At 40.2% G+C, this 19,661-nt stretch overlaps 1 protein-coding gene across 4 annotated transcripts in view; it reads right to left on the reverse strand.

Moving 5' to 3' along the window:
- TOX (thymocyte selection associated high mobility group box) overlaps positions 1-19,100 on the reverse strand; it is a 226,871-nt gene extending 207,771 nt beyond the window's left edge. The window contains exon 1 of one of the 4 annotated variants that reach the window (XM_052788436.1): positions 18,893-19,100. In XM_052788436.1, coding sequence (XP_052644396.1) covers positions 18,893-18,994 — 102 coding nt within the window. In that variant the 5' untranslated portion in view covers positions 18,995-19,100. Of the gene's footprint in view, positions 1-16,876; positions 17,231-17,250; positions 17,629-18,892 lie in introns of those variants that run through there. The other 3 variants (XM_052788438.1, XM_052788435.1, XM_052788437.1) reach the window with 3 other exon arrangements.
- Between the last annotated feature and the right edge of the window lie 561 nt (positions 19,101-19,661).

Consider the following 19,661-nt stretch of genomic DNA (forward strand, 5'->3'; position numbering starts at 1 on the left):
CAGTGCACCTATAGGCTGTTTCCCAAATATGCCTAAGGTAGATGTATACATGGGGTTTGTGTACACAGGCAGATAAGTGCCCACATCAGTTTGAAGTATAGTCACTCTTTTGCAAAATCCCAATGTAATTTTAGGGCGCAGTTTCAGAACTGGCAAAAACCCATTTAAAATTTGTAACTAAAAGGTGAAGTCTGACCCCTCTTTGCTTGGTAGCCCTACTACAGTCACATGGCAAGCCAGACCAGCTCATTGACCGAGACGAAAACTTAGTCTGAAGGACTAGGAAGCAATAATGTCCACCTGCTTTCAAAGCAGAGTATCTTTACACAAAGGCATCCTGTGTGGGCATGGATGTGTCTGCATGGGACGCTACTGTGCAACAGCCAGTGTGTCATGAATTCACATCACCCAGGCCCACAGCACTCAACCACACACACAGCCTGTTGTAGATCACAGCAACAAAACTCTAACATAGAAGTGGGTCAAGAAACTGCTCAAAGGAATAGTGGACAACCTCCCTGTATCAGGAAAATACACTGATTCTTTAGTTACATTCATCTACTTATGCAAGGATTTTGAATTTGAAATGGAGGTTTAAAGGAAACATGGAAATTTTTACAAAGTAGTAACAGCTGGTCCTCAAGGAACTATGGAGATGTCCTGTGCAGGCGGCAGCCTGAATCACACTGTGAGAGCATCACAGCTTCGCGTGAGTCACGTGCTTCTGAAAGCCCCAAGTGAGAGCATGTGGATGGAAAGACATGCAATTGTTTTACAACAAAAACAAGTTTCCTGGCATGAGCTTCCCTCAGCCACTGAAGTTACCTTCCAACTACCAGCACTCTTTATCCTACTTACTGGGAAAAAGAGCTGCAGGGAATCTTGCAGGGAGTATTGCAGAGCACCAGGGTACCAGTGGATTTGTGCATTTGTCTCTTACCCCAGATTTGCAGCTTACACGTGCCTCTGTCTTGCTAATGAAATACCTTTTGGATTGATCCACTATACAGGGAAAAGTAAAACTAACTGATTATTGAGGAAACCGCAACTCAAATGAACCTCAGCCACAGTTTTGCAACTGCAGGAGGGACAGATAAAATGTGATCTTGTAACTGTGACAACTAATACTAGTTTAATACTTTAAAATCTTTGTGTTTGATGGACCTTGGAATGCACATGTACTTATAGGAAAAACAACACTCAATAGAAAATGAATTTAATGTTCTCAGTAAGGTTTCTTTAGGGCCAGTATGTATAAAATGCAATAGTCCTGAAAATTAGCCCCAGGTGTATCATTTTGTTAATACAAGAAATGTGCAGGATATCTAGAACAATAAAGCTTACGTAAATCTTTTCATAAGAAAAAGGGGTACCTAAGATAGGGTTATGTAGCTGACCTGAAGCCAAATCACAGTCCTTGAAGAAAGCAAAACTCCTCTGGACATCAGTGGCATTTTTCCTAGGGTAAGAGCTGCAAGGCCAAGCCTGTGATTGAAACACTTTGGTACCATGAGGCTCTAAAAGCCAAAGAGGTGATAAGGGCAGGAGAGCTGTTATTTCTGTACCATAAAAAGAAAGATTCTAGAGACGTTATTGCATTTAAATGTATTCTGATATTGCATTCTGCTTTTCCATCTCAGCAGACACTGTTCCATCCGAACAAGATGGACATAACATAGAGCACAGTATTTTATATTAGATGTAGTTATAAGGGAAGAACAACAACCTTGGAATGACTCACTCACAGGACCAATTCATAGGTTACACCGAGTTTGAAAGGCAATTTCAGAATAGTGGTGGAAGAAAAGGAGTTTTATAACAGAGGTGATACAAACTAATTTGGAGACACAGATACAGAACAGAGTACACAGTGTACTGTACATGCTTCTTCAAGGGAGGAAAGAATGGTTCCTTTTTCAAATACAGTGGTATCTGCAACAAATAAAGTCCAATTCTGTTCAGTACTGTAATGAAACCATTACAAATGCTGAAACATATTAAAAATTCAACACTAAAAAGACAGTGGCTTTGTACTTGTGCTGTACTGAGTCTAAACACAAGATACTAAGAACAGGAGACTGAATTAAGGCAGGACTGGTGACAGACATTGGCAGTCCTATACAAGTGGTGCATGCAGAATGCAATAAGATATTCAGGAGTGTATTTCAGCCTATATTCTAAAGCACTGAGAGGGTAAAGTTTTGCTCATAGCTGCATTCCTTTTTAGGACAATGGGAAAAAATGGTAAGAAAATACAAGATTTGTTGAATTATTTCACAAACAGCTTGTCACAGCTCTATATCCTAGATGATACATTTCTTTGTCAGGACAAACATAATGAAGTTCACCTTTTAAAATCTAATGCAACAGACTTCTATTATCACTAGGGTTGTAAAAATAGCATCTTCCACAAATGAACTGTACCATAAAAATTGATGCTCATGAAATGTTATTATAATCTGAAGTCTAAAACCACAAAGCAAGAAAATTCTGAGTTAAACTGAAACTTCATCTTTAGCCCACCCAAAAGTGTTTAGACACAGCAGGGCTTGCCAAAGAGCAATAATCCTATATACAAAATATGCTGCCATAACTAGAAATTTCAAACTATGGAATCCCAGCTCTAATTCTGACCTTTCTCTTGCCTATTTTTGTGGGTATAAGCAAGTCCTTTCATTACTGCAGCACTGGTGTGGTTAATATCCTTAAGGTAATTTTTTTTTTAACTATTTCTATGCAGCAGAATTCATTTGCCAGCTTCTCAGCTGCACAGTCAACTGTACTCTTTTGTAAAGGCAAAGAAGAAGGGGAAAAACCAAAAAACAAATAGTAAAATTATTTTTACAGAGTACTGTGGAGTAGCCCTAAAGGAAAAAGAACTCACATAACTGAGTGGTTCACTCCTTGTACTCCAAACTTGTCGACTTCTTTTTTTTTTTTTTTTTAGAGCTACAGGCATAAGTTATTGAACCACCAGATAAGGGCTGAAATAAGATCTGCTGTTGAGGAAGAATGAGGTTCTCATCCAAGTTAAGAGATAAGAAATTGGGATGTGGAGAAGAGTGATTTTATCAGTGACGGGGAGGGCGGGTGGGGAACGGGACACGAGATGGCATAGCATCTCATAGTGTTTCTCTAGACCTCCACAATTAAGTTTGTGTTGAAGGACCTCTCCCTCCATTGCTGGAGACTACTCTTTCTCTCACCAGGATCTATTTTTGGAGAGACTACTTTTCCCCATTTCTCTTATGTGACCTCATCAATGTAATGGTCACAAAAGGATTTCCTCATATTTTTGGACTCTACCTTCTTAAAAGAAACTTCCTGGCAGGAGATGGTAAATCAGCTGCTGAAGAGGCAGCCTCTGTTGCAGGATGTCAGGACTTCTATGGAATATGAGTGAGGAAAGTAGGAAATGAAGGCAGCAATGGAATAGCTAACATGACATTTTGTGGACTGAAGACAGAAAGCACTTCTCAGAGAAGCCCCTGCAGCTCAGGGAGTTTGTTCCATGAGCCAGCAAACGTTGCCTGGAGTCATGCAAGTCCACAGAAAGAGCAACATAATGCACCATAAAGACTTCTGTAAATGCACATTCATGGAACTTCTAACATCATCCAGTACTACTTCACTTGATCAGTCCTAATCGTAATAGCTCTGCTGTCATGTAAATCTGAATTTGGCTGTTTTCCTTAAAACAGGCATGTTGTCACACTAGGTCTTTGAACCAGAGATTTCTGAATCACCCCAAAGAACTGAGGGTTAAAGTTAGTCTGCCTGGGGCACACCCCACACTGCCCTTCTCCACTGACAGTACAGGGACTTCGGGACCCTCCAGTGGTGTCCCTTCTCACCTAGCGAGTTGGTCAGCTTTTCCCTGGAGATAGCTTAAGTGTCCATGCTGGTGGAAATGATGTCCAGCTTTGTCCAAGACCAGTCAGAAAATCTATTTTCTACAGGGTATCTTCATGTTTTCTTCTGTTCTAGCACAAATTCCTAATCACCAGGCGACTGGTACTCTGAGTAAGGTTGCAATTTATCAGTCTTTTCAAAGCTCAGCATCTGTACAGGGAGAATATTTGAAACATAAAGGGAGAAAGGAGTCTCCTGGCAGAAAGGAGACTAACGTTCAGTGATGGTAAAATGCAAATACACGCTCAAACCAGCACTGAGAGACCACAGCCCCAGCTCTTTTCCTTAGATGAGTTCCTTAAACACTCGGTGCCTCCTTTCCCTACTCTCCTCTCCCACGCTTGACTGAACAACATGCAGCTACCAGAGTGGATGGAAAGCCCATGTTCCCTCACAACCATGTTTCATCCTTACCCAGGATAACAAGACCTGATGATTATGATACTCTTCTATTTTTAACTCCTCATAAATAGGGAAATATGCATTCTCATACTGTTATTTTCAGCTTTGTATGGGTCCATTGCAAGCTCAGTAGTAAGAATAAGGGAAGATTCTGATGAGTGAATGGCAGAAAATTAACCTCCAGGTCTGGTACATCACTGTGCCCTATTGCTTCAGAATATGCTTACAACTCTAATATAAGCAGAGAGCTTCTAACATTGCTAGAAACCCAGGCAACCATGTAGGAAGCAGCAGGTTAACGGCTGTCTGTTGTAATTAACTTGTTCCTAGAAAGTCTGCAGTCTTCTCCTCCAACAAAAACCTTCTAAATTCAGAACTTTACCTATTTTATTCTGCAGTAAATATTAACATTTACATTTTGAATTTCTGAAAAGAGCGACTAAAACCAAAGCCGAGTTACAGAATGCTGCTTTAGTATTTCCACTGTAATGTTCTGTTTGAGAAAGTCCTCTGGAATCAGAGCACTCTTAAAAGGGCAATGGATTCAGCTGAATAATATATTTTTCCATTTCAAAAATATTTTTTCTCTGAGCTTTCATTATTACATACATGAGCTCCCTTGTAGGTCCAAAGAAAAATATGATAGGACAAACTCTAAGGATTTGTACAGTAAATCCTCAGTTTTTACTAGAACTAAAATAATTTATACACATTTAGAGAGCTTAGTACGAAATGTGCATTTAGCAGATGCTACTTTAATTACTTTTATAAGCATAGTATCTATATATGATAATAAAGATATGAAGATACATATAATACAGTTTATCTTATCTCACAATTGCAGACTTAACTATAGTACATATTACTGTAATTTTGGTCACAATACCTGTATTTGGAGTTCAAGTGGTATTTTTAACCTTAAGGAAACTCAACCAGCTCCATTATTTGCAGCACATCTCTCGAATTCAGCAGAAGAAAAGATATTGAGATAGAAAAATGCCTTTTGGTCAGAGGTAAACTGTTAAAATTACTAAAGCCTTAACTTACACTTGAGCTCCTCAGCCCAAAATGTGGGCATCATGACAAAAAAATAACACAAGTATTCTCATGTTGGATCCCAAATCATTAGAATGTAAGCTTGCCTCATGGCAACCTGTGTCAAGGTGTCCACAGAAGGAAAGGATTGGTAAGAGAGAGCCGAAGATTTTCCCAGCCACAGCAACACTTGGTCCTCCCCTCATTCACCATGACAAAACTCTCCCTGCTGCTAACAAGAGTTAACTCTGCAGCAGAAAAATCTGTGCAGCAATATTGAAGAGACACAGACACTCCTGATAGACAATAGTAATGAATGTCATGGATACAATCCAATGAATCAGTAACACACAAAAAAAAGACATTTTTGAAAGAATGTTGTTTGGGTTACAAATTCAAGAGGCCAAAATGTGGAAAATGCCAGATTTAAGGCTGCCTGAAAGTCTAACTCAGGTGCCATTTGTAACTGCATTAATGATAAAGTTGCAATGGTGTGATCACTTATTCCACATCTGCTGTTTGACTCCATCAGCTCCTCCCAATGGTAACTTACTAAAGAGCAAAATCAAGACATCCTTAAATCTGGCATTCCCAGCCTTTGTTTCCCAGCGTTTGACTTCATAACCTGACAAAGTCCTGAACAAATGAAGTCCTCATGACAGCAACGTTGTAATATTCTCAACACTATAACAAGAGCTACGATGGTGATTTACAAAAATGGCCCTGGTGTTAATCCAAAATTACAGCTTCAGAGTCTGCTCTCATTTTTATCAAAACCTTAGTTACAAGCTTTATCATGTTGCACAACTGAAATATTTTCTTTCCTCAACAATGAAAAAAACATTTAAAAATTCTTCATTTCTTACAGGTTTTGACTTCCAAAGTCTACAATTTTTCCTGGCTTTGGGAGCCTTGTGGACATGGTACCTATAATGGAAAGCTCCCCAAACCAGGAATAATTTTAGAAATTCTCTCTCTCAAAAAAAGCTTTATCAGAAGTGGAAGCGCCAAAGGTCTGAAACTTGCACAGGTGTGAGCCCAGACAAATCTAAACACAAGCACCTTTGGGTGTCCAGAAAGCTATGGCTCCTCATTGATGCATTTGCTCATAGGACTTGAATGCACATTGTACAGAGGGAATCGTACGTTCAGATTACTACCTTTGCCATTTCCCATTTCCCTCTATTTTCTACTCAGAAATCCTGAAAATCCCTGGAAGTGTCAGTTCCTAATAGATCCAACCATCCACTGATGTCATATATTACATCAGAAGGGGTTTGCTTCATTAGAAATAAAGCAAAGTCTTGGTTTTCTTCTTAAGGTATTCATAGTTCTTAAGCACTCCTGAGGGTTTACTGATGTTCAAGACATAATCAGGCAAGGTGCACGTTAGTCCAGCACAGGAGTGAATAGGCTCCGTACAGGTGCCAAAGTTAAACAGCATGTTGTCAGACAAGGTGATGTTTGTTGCTGTTGTAGCCTTAAGATTCAACAAGTGGTTGGCATCCTCCATTCCCACACTTCACACAAATATAAACTGAAAGTGCGAGTTAGCCCTACACAAAGAGTAAAAGGGCAAAAGGCAGTCAATTTGCTTTTCATCTGAGAGCACTGATAACTAGGAAAGAAACTTTTTGACTAAGTAACAATTCCTTCCCAGGGGTCCTCACGGAAAAATGCAACTGTCATCCCCCTTTAGATTTCAATGTTCCTGTACAGACAAAAAACACTAACTCAGCTAAAAGTTCCCCACAACTGCGTTGTAGCTGTGCTTTCAGTTGCCAATGCTTCATGAGCTTTAAAAAAAGATACAGTCAATGTTGTGGTTTCTGATGTAAAATGAAACCTGGAATCTAATTTGAGACATCAAAATCTAATTACTATTCATAATAACGAATCTTTGGCTTTGTCATTTTCACCTGCAATGTTCTTGGCTATGGAAAATGTTGAGGTCTATTTATCAGTGTCATTTTGCAGTGATGTATCATTTACTGTTCTTAAGAAAAAAAATTAATATTTAAGTTGCATTACAATTGATACCAAAACTCAGTTTTATTATCAGACTCAAAACTGAGGTCTCTGCCAGTCCTTATTGAGGTAAATCTCCCCCTAAAGTAATAGCGTTGCCCAAAGAGTGTGGATCAAATCCAGTATGAATGAGAAAGCTCACTAGCTCCCACACATACGAAGAAACCCCCACCATTTCCCCATGTCTTATATAAAGGTGCAAGACGCAAGGGCAGCCTGCCTCAGTAAATTTTTCCACTCACTTTACTTTTTTTTTTTTGACTGATTTTGTTCAAAGTACTCTTGGAAAAAAACAGCAGAAAGATAAACACACTTCTGCTAGCAAATGCCAGAAGAAAAATATATTCTAGCAGTCTTTGGCCAACTTAGACTTGAAATGAATTTACATCATCAAAATACCTCTTAATTGTGTTAAAACATTCTGAAAACTTATTGCACACATTTTTCTTCCAAAATTCACAGGAACCTTTTGCTTTAAAGTCCATTCTTCATTTGCATGCCCTTTTTCTCTCTCTTTGGAAAATACATCAATTGTTTATTAAAAAAAAAGAAGTGTTTTGGCATGGCTGACCTGTAGAGATATGGAGCTAAGCAGAGTCCGGTGAATCTACTCACTCTGATATGCACACATGATACGCAATTAAAATCTCCATTCACATTCCTATGGGGTTGTCAATCAAGAGAAAAGCCTTTTTGACAACATCCAGTGAAGCGTACCAACTAACTGCTGAACAGGAACTTAAACAGTAACAGCTTTTGTTACTAGCAAGAACGGATTTTACCAAGATTGGGCTCAGTTTCTAAAGAAATCATTATGTTAAAATTTGGGGGGCTTTTCATTAAAAATTAAAATGTGTCACAAAGCTATTGTTTGTGAAGCTATCATATTATGTAATACATGAGGGTTATCAGATGTATGTGAAAAAAAACCTCTAACCTTTCTTGACTGTAGGAAACAATTTAACCTTTCATATTTAGAACAATGAACAATGATTACAAGCCAGTTTTTAGCAAGAGAACATTATTCTAATTGCATGTTGTCTATTTGGTAGACACCGAATATCTTTTATAACCGTATAAGCTTCCCAGCCACAAAACTAACACTGTAAAAGGTCTGCTACTGCCAAAAATGATACTGCGAACAATTTATTACTGACAGACTGGAAAATGATGTGGCTTAATTACAAGTATTTGCAACTCTGAAAATATACTACCTTTGTATTTATGACAACAGAGGAAAAGTCTTTGATAAACACTGAAGATGCTAACATTTACTTTCTAATACCCAGTTAGATAATGCACAACTCCTAAGAGCATTAGGGTACTTTAAAATCAAATCTGTAAAGGTAAAACCAGTAAAAATAAATAGGTCATTATTAATCTGCTGTTTGTGTTTTGAGCACTAACCTTGAACTACAGTTTTCCAACATGCTAATATTATTAGATATTGAAATATTTGCCCTCTTGCTTATCACACTCTGAAATTGAAGACAGAGCAGATGCATCCTGACTATTAACAGTCATGACAAATTGCCTTACTAATGAATGTTACACACTGAAAGTGCCATAACTGATTAAACTACAATTTCCCACTACCAGACAGAGAGAGACTTGGGAACTCCAGCAGTGGACAACTCTGATGTTCTGCCAACAGGCCTTCAGGGCACAGTGTGGTATTTAGAAAAACACACTGTAAATTCCATATGAATATATTCTGAAAGACTATGTGTATACAACAGGTTTTAAAGAACATTAGATGAAACAGCTTAGGTTTGTAGCCGATGAGCCATGTAAAATGGATGTGTTTTAACAATTTTAGTATCATTACAAGGCTGCATTGGAGAATATTTCTGTTGGGTTCCTCTACCCACCTCCCCACCTCCCCAAACATTGCTTGTGCTTTGCTTTCACATAAAATCTTTCTTTTGTCAGTCTCTTTGTCGGTGCAAAATTGGCAGCGGTTCAAATTCAAAGTACTCCTATTCATTTACTGACCATTAAACCAATGTCATTCTAGTTCACATCAGCCAGAGAGCTAAGCTCTAAAAAACATAAAAGGCTTGCTTCACCACTGACGAATAATGTGTACATTTTTACAGAGCTTAAACCTTAATGCTTTGCCTGAAACTAACAATACAGTATATCTTATCATTCCTTTTTCACAAGCAGGCAGCTGCTGAAACGCTTGCCACTTCAAAATATCAATTGCTTGCCAGAGTCGTCCTCAACACACCCTGTCAAACTCATGTATATTGTGCAATGAAAATGGTGCAGGACTGAAAGCTAGAAATTGTGTCAAATTCTGCTGTAAGGGTATGATGTGCAAAGAACAACGTATGACAACCGTAGAGACTACAAACAATAGCAATGGAGCCAGACACTACATATATCACAACTGTGCCTGTACATATTTTATTATATGTATTATATATTTAAAGCATGACAAATGTGTCATTGAAGCTATGTGCTACACCAAATAGAAACCCTTCAGCTAGTTAAGCTGTTTCATTTCTCTTGATGGAAGTGTAGTGGTATTTTTCTGCCCTCTGAACATTTGTTTGTAAATCACACAGCACAAAAAAACCATCAGGTTTTCAAAATGAGTAAGAGAAAACAAAAGGCAATACTACAAGATGAGAAAACGAGATTTTGTTCAATTAACACTTTTGCTTTCCTCTATGGACACATAGCCAGGCTACCTTAAAGAATATCTGAGGCTATGCAAGACAAATACAGTATCACTGTGCCCATAAATTACAGTATACCTAATTTTAATGCAGATAAGTGCTGGCCTATTGATTTGCATGTTTCCCTGGCAAAATGGAAATCCCATGTGGGTATGTTCTTTGTCTGTAGAAAATGCATTTTAAAAAACCTTTATGAATACAGCAATCTATGCTAAAATGGAAAACATAAGTCACTAGTATAAAATTACATATGGAACCTAGAGGAAGTAGTGCACATGTATACACACATGTATACATGCATCTCTGTGTATGCATGTGTGAATGTGTGTTTCACAATCACATAGTTTTTTTAGCACATAGCTACAATTTCTATAAAGTGTCTTAACTAATGAAAATTCAGCCTCTAAATATAATCTTAAATTAGCTGAGGAAAAAAATGAAAATTGCCAAACTAAGTAACAAAGTAAGTAACCATGGAATGCTGATCTTGAATTAAAGAAACAAGACATAGTGGCGATGAAAAAGAAGTGTTTGGGAGGAAAGATGAGTGCAACAGCCCACAACAGCATGTAGGTTGCAAAACCTGAACACACAGGATTCCATGAGGGTCATTAACTGATATAATCCTAACTGAAATGAATAGATATGCCATTAAGGTGTTAATAAATATTTTGGAAAGAGAATAGGTGTTTTAGGTGCTCAGGGTTGCTGACCTTTGCTGTGTTTATTAGTGGGACAATGATGCATTATTAACACACAGCAGCTGTACCTGAACTGCTGCCATGAACATAATAGCCTTTTATAGCCATCAGGGGAGTGAGATAGGAGGCCTTTATTAACCACTAGACATGATTAGCACATTATGTGAACTTTAGTAGGCAAATTATCTCTTATTGAAATATAATGTTGGTTCTAACTAATTGTAAACATGATTTAAAAAACTTCTCAATGCAAAACTCAGAGTTTCACTACCATTTAGTGAATTACTGGCTAGGCCACTAAAAAATTTTTTTTCCTTTGTTCAACCTGCAAAAACAACTGTGCCTCACAAAAACTTATTGCACTATGATAAAACCACTGAAGAGAATGACTTCCACATCATGAATATTATTCTTCAGAACTGTAAAAAAACATAAACAGACAATTCCAACACAATTAAGAAAACTTCTAATGAAGAAAAAAAACTTGCCTTATATTTTCCTATGAAGATTACAAGCAGTTCTTAAAAAATCAGTTTGCCAATACATTTTCAAGAGTTAACTTGAAAAAATAACACCATGATTTACTTCAAAAAGGCGAATTTGGGGTAAGATTATCCCATTAGCCTTCGCAACTGAACACAGCACTGAAAGTCCATTATGAGCAGTCTTTTATGCCCTAGCAGAATGTCATTAACATAAAAAAAATCATTAGCTTTGATATTAAGCCTCTACTGTCTGCAGGTTTCTATGACTAATGTTCACAACTATATCTGACATCCCTTTTCACCACTATTTTTCCTTTTACTATTTATTATTATTTCAGGTTGATGCAAACGTGATGATCGTATAAGAAACAAATGTTTTCTCTTATTTATGAACACAAACTTACACAGTTTTGGCAACTGTGACCAGAATATGGCTTCGAAGCCAGCTACTTATATTACAGGACAGAAATGACAGATTCTCAGAGTAAGTTCACTTTCTTCAAAGTAAGCAATATATAATGAAGCAGAAACATACATGTGTATATACACATAGAGCAGCATTGATACAGTAGGAATTTATACATGTACATAATATTCTCACTCTTCTGGCAGGAACTGTCTGGATAAATCTTTTGTTTCACATTGCAGACTTCGTACTTCCTTTACCGACCCATTTCTGTAAGTACAGGTTATCACTGTCTGATTTCAGAGTTCTGATTTCTTCTTGCAGATAGAATAAGTAACTGGAGTTCACTGCAGATTTCCTTATTATAACAGAAATACATAACAGCTACAGTAACTTCCATTTAACCTTTAAGACCATATAATCATCAACAACAATAGGAGGAGACAAAAGTACTACCACAGCAGCTCAATTTCCATGCTTAGCCAGCAGTACCTTTGAAAAAAGCCACTCGTGCCACTTTTGATTGGTAGAGAGCAGTTTAACAGTCAAGAATGTGAATGCTAAAACATTCTGACATTTCCACTAACCTGGTTTTGTCAGATGCTCATGTAATTCAAGTATGTTTTGCAACTTAGAAAGCAGCATGTTTTTTGGGAGAAAACCATACTACAAGGGTCTATAGCAAATCAAATAGCAGCCCAGTGAGAAATACTAAATGAACAGTTCAGGAACAGTGTTAGCATATGTGCAATTGAAAGTTAAGATATAAATATTAGTAGAGCCATATGAAATTCAAATGCTAAAAATAAACTACTTATTGCAAAAATAAGAAGCAAAAGAAAACCATAGACATTACAAATGTTGGTTGCACCAAGATCTCTGCTGAAAAATGATTTTAACTTTGAAGATCTAAGTCAAGAGTTAAACATTTTATTTGATGTTCTGACTTACTAACCCCAAACTGATCACAATCGATGAACATAAAATGCAGATATTCCAGTGGAAGTGGAGATGAGATTTTCTTCTGTACTCCTGCTGCTCTGGAAGGGTGCTGTTTATTGCTGCTGCTAACACTACATAATCTGTGCCTAACCATAGAATAATGAAATGTTGCCATTTTCCAACTGAATGCTGTAGAGAAAAACATTATGACCAAGAAAATCTCATTCAGGTTGATGTGAATTCCATGTCTGAAAGTATTTTGGAAGCACTGCTATAATTAACAGTCATTTGGTGCTTCCACTATAAACCATGTTTTGGAACAGTTAATAACTCGTCATTTTTAATGAGAAATCACTCCTTGGGCAAAAAACTTGGTACCTAGTTGCATAACTAAAACAGTAGAATAGAATAGAATAGAATAGAATAGAATAGAATAGAATAGAATAGAATAGAATAGAATAGAATAGACTATTTCAGTTGGAAGGGACCTACAACGATCATCTAGTCCAACTGCAACAACAGAACATTTAAATTTGGTTAGGCTATATTTAAAATAAGTATTTTAGTGTATGCAGCCCATGCTAGACATCCACAGAGCATGTGTCCACTTCAAAAAGATAAACAAAGCTGCCACTAATCACCACTGCTGTCAGTTCCAGAAGCCAAGGTCTGCATTGACCCAGGGACTACCCTAGAAGTGGTGCTTTCAGGTCACTCTTGAGCCATGCTGAGAGAGCAGTCAGAGGAAGCTTTCTATTTCCACCGTCTAAGCTTTGTTATATCTGCCATCAATACAGGATTTAAATATCCAAGAATTTTGATCTAAAACCTACCATGATTAGGACACTTCTCTGCTTAATATAAAGGCGTGTTTTAAACATAGTCAATTTTCCAATGTTTCTGTACAGTGTTAGCAAGATGATAAAGTCCTGCTAAGATAGGAATCTAAGGACAGGAGGGTGCTCAGTTCTTCCTGGTAAAGTGTGATCGTCCCCAACACACACCGAATTCAACAGGAGTTAGGACTGCCCAGTCCTCCCCAGTATCAGCTCCTTAAGTCCTTAAATGCAGATCCAGCTGCTCTTTGGTTTAATGTAAACACCAAAGGTACTGCATGCACTGTAGTGTTTAGCTAATTCAGCATTCTTAATAGTTTACAGTTTTCGCTTTTTTCAGAAGACCTCATGATAGGCTGGTGGAGGGTAATGCCCTAGAGATGAAATACATCATTCTGGTAAGAGAATAAAACATAATTTCTCTCAAGGTACTGATGTTTGGCAGAAAGAAAAAAGAAAAGAATGACTGCGGATGCTTTGGTTTATAGAGATCTTTGAGAAAGATTTCTCAAAAGCACATACATAAATCGTTTTCTGTATTCCACTAAAATTGGGACCACTTCTTTTCTGAAACACTGGAATTTAAGGAGGCACACTTTAGGCTTGCCCACAACTCTGAGACTATATTCTAAGGTCTTAGTAACCCAGGAAAGAAAAGTCCATTTCCCTTCTTCCTATGTGGTACTTTTGAAACTAACTAAAACACTTAACACTTAAAAATCAACAGTCAGCACTAATACAACTGTTTAATCTTCCCTTTAAGAGGCAGCAACAAATTTCAGGTATGATTCTAATGCAGTAGGGGAGAAAGTAGTTATCTAAGGAAAAAAAATAGTATGCCCAGAATAAACAAATGGTGATCTATTAGATGAGCATAATGTAAACTGCTGTCAAAACACTAACACAGCATTCCAGCTTTAGAGCTGTTCTTCAGAGCGCTGGCTTGCCACAATTCTGAGTTTCAGATAGAGACTGGGTAGAAGCAAGCCATTGGAAATAATGTACACTTTGTAAACAGCCATGGAACATTTTACTTAGAGTAATCTCTGTGGTGGAGTTAAGTTTACACAATAAATTATTCTAAACGCTGTGTATAAATATATGCACTTTTGCTCTGTGGAATTCTGATTACAAGCGGGATTGTTACCTGCTTACAAAGCACCGTATTGTATCTCCTTATCCACTTCTACCCAATGTCACTCCGCTTTTTTTCATTTTTAAGGGGTTTGCTTCCCTCTCCCTTCTTTCCTCTTTTTTCCTCTTTTTAAAAACAACTACAGTCTTATCATTCTACCTCTGCTGTCTGGCTGTATTTTTCCACTGCACTGACAACTACCAGTGAATACAAGAAAGATGAGTTGTAGGCTCCTGTATTTTTGAACCAGGTAGCAAATCACAGAAGAATCTAGTGCATAATTCTGCAAGGGTAACCATTGGGAGCAGTAAAGACCATTATTTTCTCCCTACTGTTGGCAGGGGTCAGCGTCCCTGTCATTAGCTGTGTCAAACTATAATTATGTAAGTGCACTTTATGTGAGCAGATATCTGAAAACACTGTAAAGTTACAAGTATGAAAATATACCAATCCTTCTTACAGTACTGATCAAAGTGGTCTTTGGAGGTGACACTTCCATATGGAAAGCCACTAGGATGTTGTTTATTGCTCTCTACATAAACATTTAAACTTATCATCTGAATTCTTCAAGCAGCTTGAAACCCCTGACCACATTCTTCTATCAAATTAAGACACTCGGATTATCAAAGATATTTCTTTTGTAGCATTCAAATCAATTAAGGAACGTAGTGTTTCTTAAAATAAACTTCAACTCAACATACTACTTGTATTACCCTGTAAATGTCTGAAATGCGATTATGCTTCAAGTTTCAAGAGGCAAACAGTACAACCCCAACTCTAAATCTGTCTGTCCAGCGTAAGAGCTCCACTATGTTATTTCAAAGACTGACCTATATACCGCAGCATACCGTCCATTCTGTCTGTTTGTATAAGAGATACCTCACACAGTTGTCATAACCAACATTGTTTGCATTGTTCTTTCACTTTTCTCTCTCCATGGGCAATGTGAGAGAAACAAGGAAAAAGCCTGCATAACAATATATGCAGAGTATAATGAGCTTTCACAGCAGATAGAGAAATATTAGACTAAGATGCTTAGAATGCTATTTTAGGTTTATAAAATAAAGATCTAAGCAGTCTTCTGAAACAAAGCCTGCCAACTGGAAATTGTAAGATAAGAGGCGACTGTTTGAATCTACATTATTGTATTTTCCTTTGGCTACAGAAAAAAGCACTGTCAATACCTCCCATGCATGTGCCTGAGAACTCACTCATATGCTACAAACAATCATCTGATCAGCAAAAAAGCTAGTGCTAACAGAATAATTAGAAAACTTAAAAGCATAAGTGTTTGTGGAATACATTCTAAATTACCAGCCGCTCAAGCAGACTTGAAATGTAAAGAATCAGTCTGCCATATTTGTCAAAAAAAAACCAACCCCAAACCAAAAACCGAAACCCAGATATGAAAACAAGGGCCAAATCCACCAGTAAGTGTCCAAAGCAAGTTTTAACTAACTTTACAAGAAACAAGGTCCAGTTCTGAATGAGTTTTGCAGGTAAAGACCTAATCAAGACCACCATTCCAACCCAGAACACGGATCCATCACACTCCTGCCTGGGAGTTTTTCCTGGGAGAGATCAAGAGCAAACACTCAACCAAACTTACTGAACACAAAAGTCTGCAGGCCTCCCGCCCTTCAAACTCCCTAAATACACACAGCATGAAAATGAGTGACAGAGCAATACTGTAACATGATGACATGTTTAGAACAAGTCAGATAAGTTTTCACAGTAATGTTAATCATGCTGGGTGAAGGGAGAGAGTGAAGGGGGTGAAAAATGAAATGTTCAGTAAATGCACGCCTCCAAGGGGCCTGGCGAACCTGCTCTGTCTATTCAATGTAATCAATGGTCAGTGGCAAAGACATCTGAAAAAGACTTTTGTCCTATACTCGGTATCTTATACTGAAACATTCCTGGTAAGTCTTTTCCAAGCATAAAACATATGTCTTATGACTGTGCACTTCTAAGCACATTATCAGTTCAGGCAAAGTGAAAGAGAAGAGTTGCAACTTGTCTACAGAATGAGTGTCTCATTTGCATTTAAAAAGAACAGTTTGCTCCCTCATACATGGCATGACTTAAAAGAAGCTTTAACCAGCTAGTAAAGAAATTCTGAAAACGACTTTCTAAATTAATTTATTCGATTTGCAGTGCAACCACCAAAAATTATTTAAGGAACTTAATTGGAAAATGATTTAATATATTAAAGTAATTCCTGATTTTCCAAAGCATTTAACTTTTAAATTAAATCTGGCCCACTATCTCAAGAATGATGAGTGAAATGTGTATTCAAGTCATTACCTTCTTTTTGAAGCTTTCAATCACTGATAGGTTTAATAACGTTTGTCCAGTTTCATTGCCAAATAGGTCTTCAGACACTTTGGTGCTTATGTCATTAGTATTAGCCCAAGCTTCCCACTTGGCAACACTTTACAGTTACAATTTACAAAAACAGACAAGAGAGAAAATAACGGCAAGCCACAGATCAAAGGTAGCAGTAGCCTCATGATTGCTCAGAGCACTTACAAAAAAATTAAAGCACACATACAGGCTCCTACACATCTGGACTCTTCCTGCTGAACAAAGTTCACTCCTGGCACAAACTTCCGATCTATAGGGCAGGTTTGCCAGATGCTGCGAAATACAGTTACTGAAAACACCTCTAACAGTCATACCTCTGGGATCTCTCTCGAAATATCCTTAGGCATCCACCACAAAGGGCCAGATTTATCCCTGAATTCTATAACTCCATTGAGTATATGTGAAATGCAGCCCGGATGAATTTGGTCCTTGCTGTTGTGATTGGTAGATGAGACCATGTGGGAAATCTTTCCTGAAAACTGAGAGGGCTTCACCCCGGCGCTGCAGCCTCCGCGCTCCAGCACAGACACACGCTATTTTTCTGTTTATCTCTGCATCGAGGCAGCTGCCCCCAATGAAAGAGACGGCTCTGAACATCTCCCTGACACGTGAGACCGGCATGACAATAGCCGAGCGCGGAACCAGGCTGGCCGCGGCGGGCCGGGGCGGCTCGTCCCCCGCGGCCGCCCCTCCGCGGCAGCGCCCCGCCACCGCGCCCCGCCGGCCCCCGGGCCCCGCCGGCCTCCGCGCCCCGCCGCGGACCCGCCGCCACCCTCCGCACCAGCGGCCGGCCCTGCGCACGGCGGAGGTTACGCTGCCGAAAACATCTGCTGCAGCCTGCCACGGCCTCCCGCGGCAGGTTGCTGAACGAGCGCCCGAGCGCCCGGGTTTGAGCCCATCTCCCGGGCAGCGCTCGCTCGCAGCCTTCTCCCCTCGGCGGGGGTGTGCTCGAGAAGCGCTCTGGGTAGCTCGCACTTCCTGGTGATTTCCTACGGCCAGCGCTTTATTCATGTGCAAAGCCCATTCCGTAACAGCAGAGAAAGTGCAGCTCATGCATAAAGCACCAGCTGGCTCAGGCCGGGGAGGCAGAAACAATGCGGGAACGAACCCCAGCCCCCTTCCTCGGCAGCAAAAGTAACGCAAAGTGCTCCGGGATCGCGGCACCAAACTCTCGTCACCAAACGCAGGACTTGGGCTAGAGCGAGCCGCCTCTGCAGTTCCTCCTTCCCCAGGGCTCGGGGACCTACAACTTAGCTCTCCTCAGGTACTGGCCCTATTTGCAGCAGTTTAATCAAGTTGCAGAGAAACCGGTAAGGCAGTTGCACAGCCGGGACAAAGTCGAGCCCCTGTTCTGAACCGACTTGTCACCCTCATACACCCTTATTGTGCATATACAGAGATGTGTGCGTATGTGTGTGTGTGTGTGTATATATATATACACACATACACACACACAGGTCACACACACACACACACACAAACGTGCTCCCGGCACCGCCAAGTACTGCTTTGACACATGAACTGCAGGGTACGCGGCGGGGCAGAGTTTCTGCCGGTTTGTGGTGGGCGCGATCTTTCCGATTAACAGGAGCCCTGGAAATTCAAGTCGTCCGCATCGACATCCTTGTCCATGCTGTTCCTCCGAAAGGGACGATGATATGGAAAATGCCTCCCCCACCCCACCCCCACCCCCCTCCAGCCGCCCGCCCCCAAACTACTCCGGGGTTTTAATTTGGGGGTGCCTGCAGGGGAGCCGGTGTGTGTCCCGGCGGCACCTCTCCGCGGCGGGCGGCACTGCGCTCCCCAAACCCCGGCAAGTGCCGCTGCCCTCTGCCTCGCCGGTGAACTTGGTGCGCGGCTCGCCAAAGCGCAGCGCCCGCTCATGCAACGCGCCGCGACAACAGCACAATCGACAGCACAGATAAAACACCTCGGACGACACAAAACACGAGTCACCTTGTTGCAATAGTAGGGGTCCAGGCAGGGGGAAGGTCCCAAACAAGGCGTATCAGGAGCGGCTGCAGGCTGAGGAGGTGGTGAATAAAATCTTACGTCCATTTCACTAAAACATCAAGCAAACTCCTTTCCTTCTCTTTTTGTCGCTAATGTTGGTGCAAAAAAGGAGGGGGGGGGTGAGTGTGTGAGTGTGTGTGTGTGTGTGGGGAGGGGGGACACACAACAAGACTGAGAAGAATAAAAAAGAGGTGCCTGACTTCAGTAGTCAAAGAAACACCTTCCCTGCCTCACATCCGTTTGTGGTTTGTAAAGAGAGAGAGAGGAGAGAGAGGGGGAAAAAAAAAAAAAAAACTCTTCCAAAAAAGCACCGGTCTGCAGATGTCTGCGAGAGAACCAACAAACCCTCCTTCTTCTACGGCAGGGCAGGTAACTTCGAGTACTTATTGTTTCCCCCACGCATCGGCACCGGGGCGCTAGCTCCGTGTGTGCCTCTCTTTATGGGAGTCTCGGAGTTGGTTCGCTTCTCCCTCCCTCCCTCCCGCTCGCTCCCTCTGTTCTCTCCCCGTTCTTTTATTATTATATTATTATTATTATTATTATTATTGTTATTATTTATTTGGTTGGGTTTGGTGGCGGTGTATTTTGGTTGCCCTCCACCGTGAGGAGCGGGGACGGGGCGGGGGGGGGGGGACAGGGACAGGGACGCGGCGGCGGCAGCCGGGGCCCCCGCGCACCCCCGGGGGGGAGCGGCGAGGCAGTCCGCCCGCGC

This window comes from Harpia harpyja, chromosome 5 (assembly GCF_026419915.1).
Source record: "Harpia harpyja isolate bHarHar1 chromosome 5, bHarHar1 primary haplotype, whole genome shotgun sequence".
In the NCBI taxonomy this organism is placed as follows: Eukaryota; Metazoa; Chordata; class Aves; order Accipitriformes; family Accipitridae; genus Harpia; species Harpia harpyja.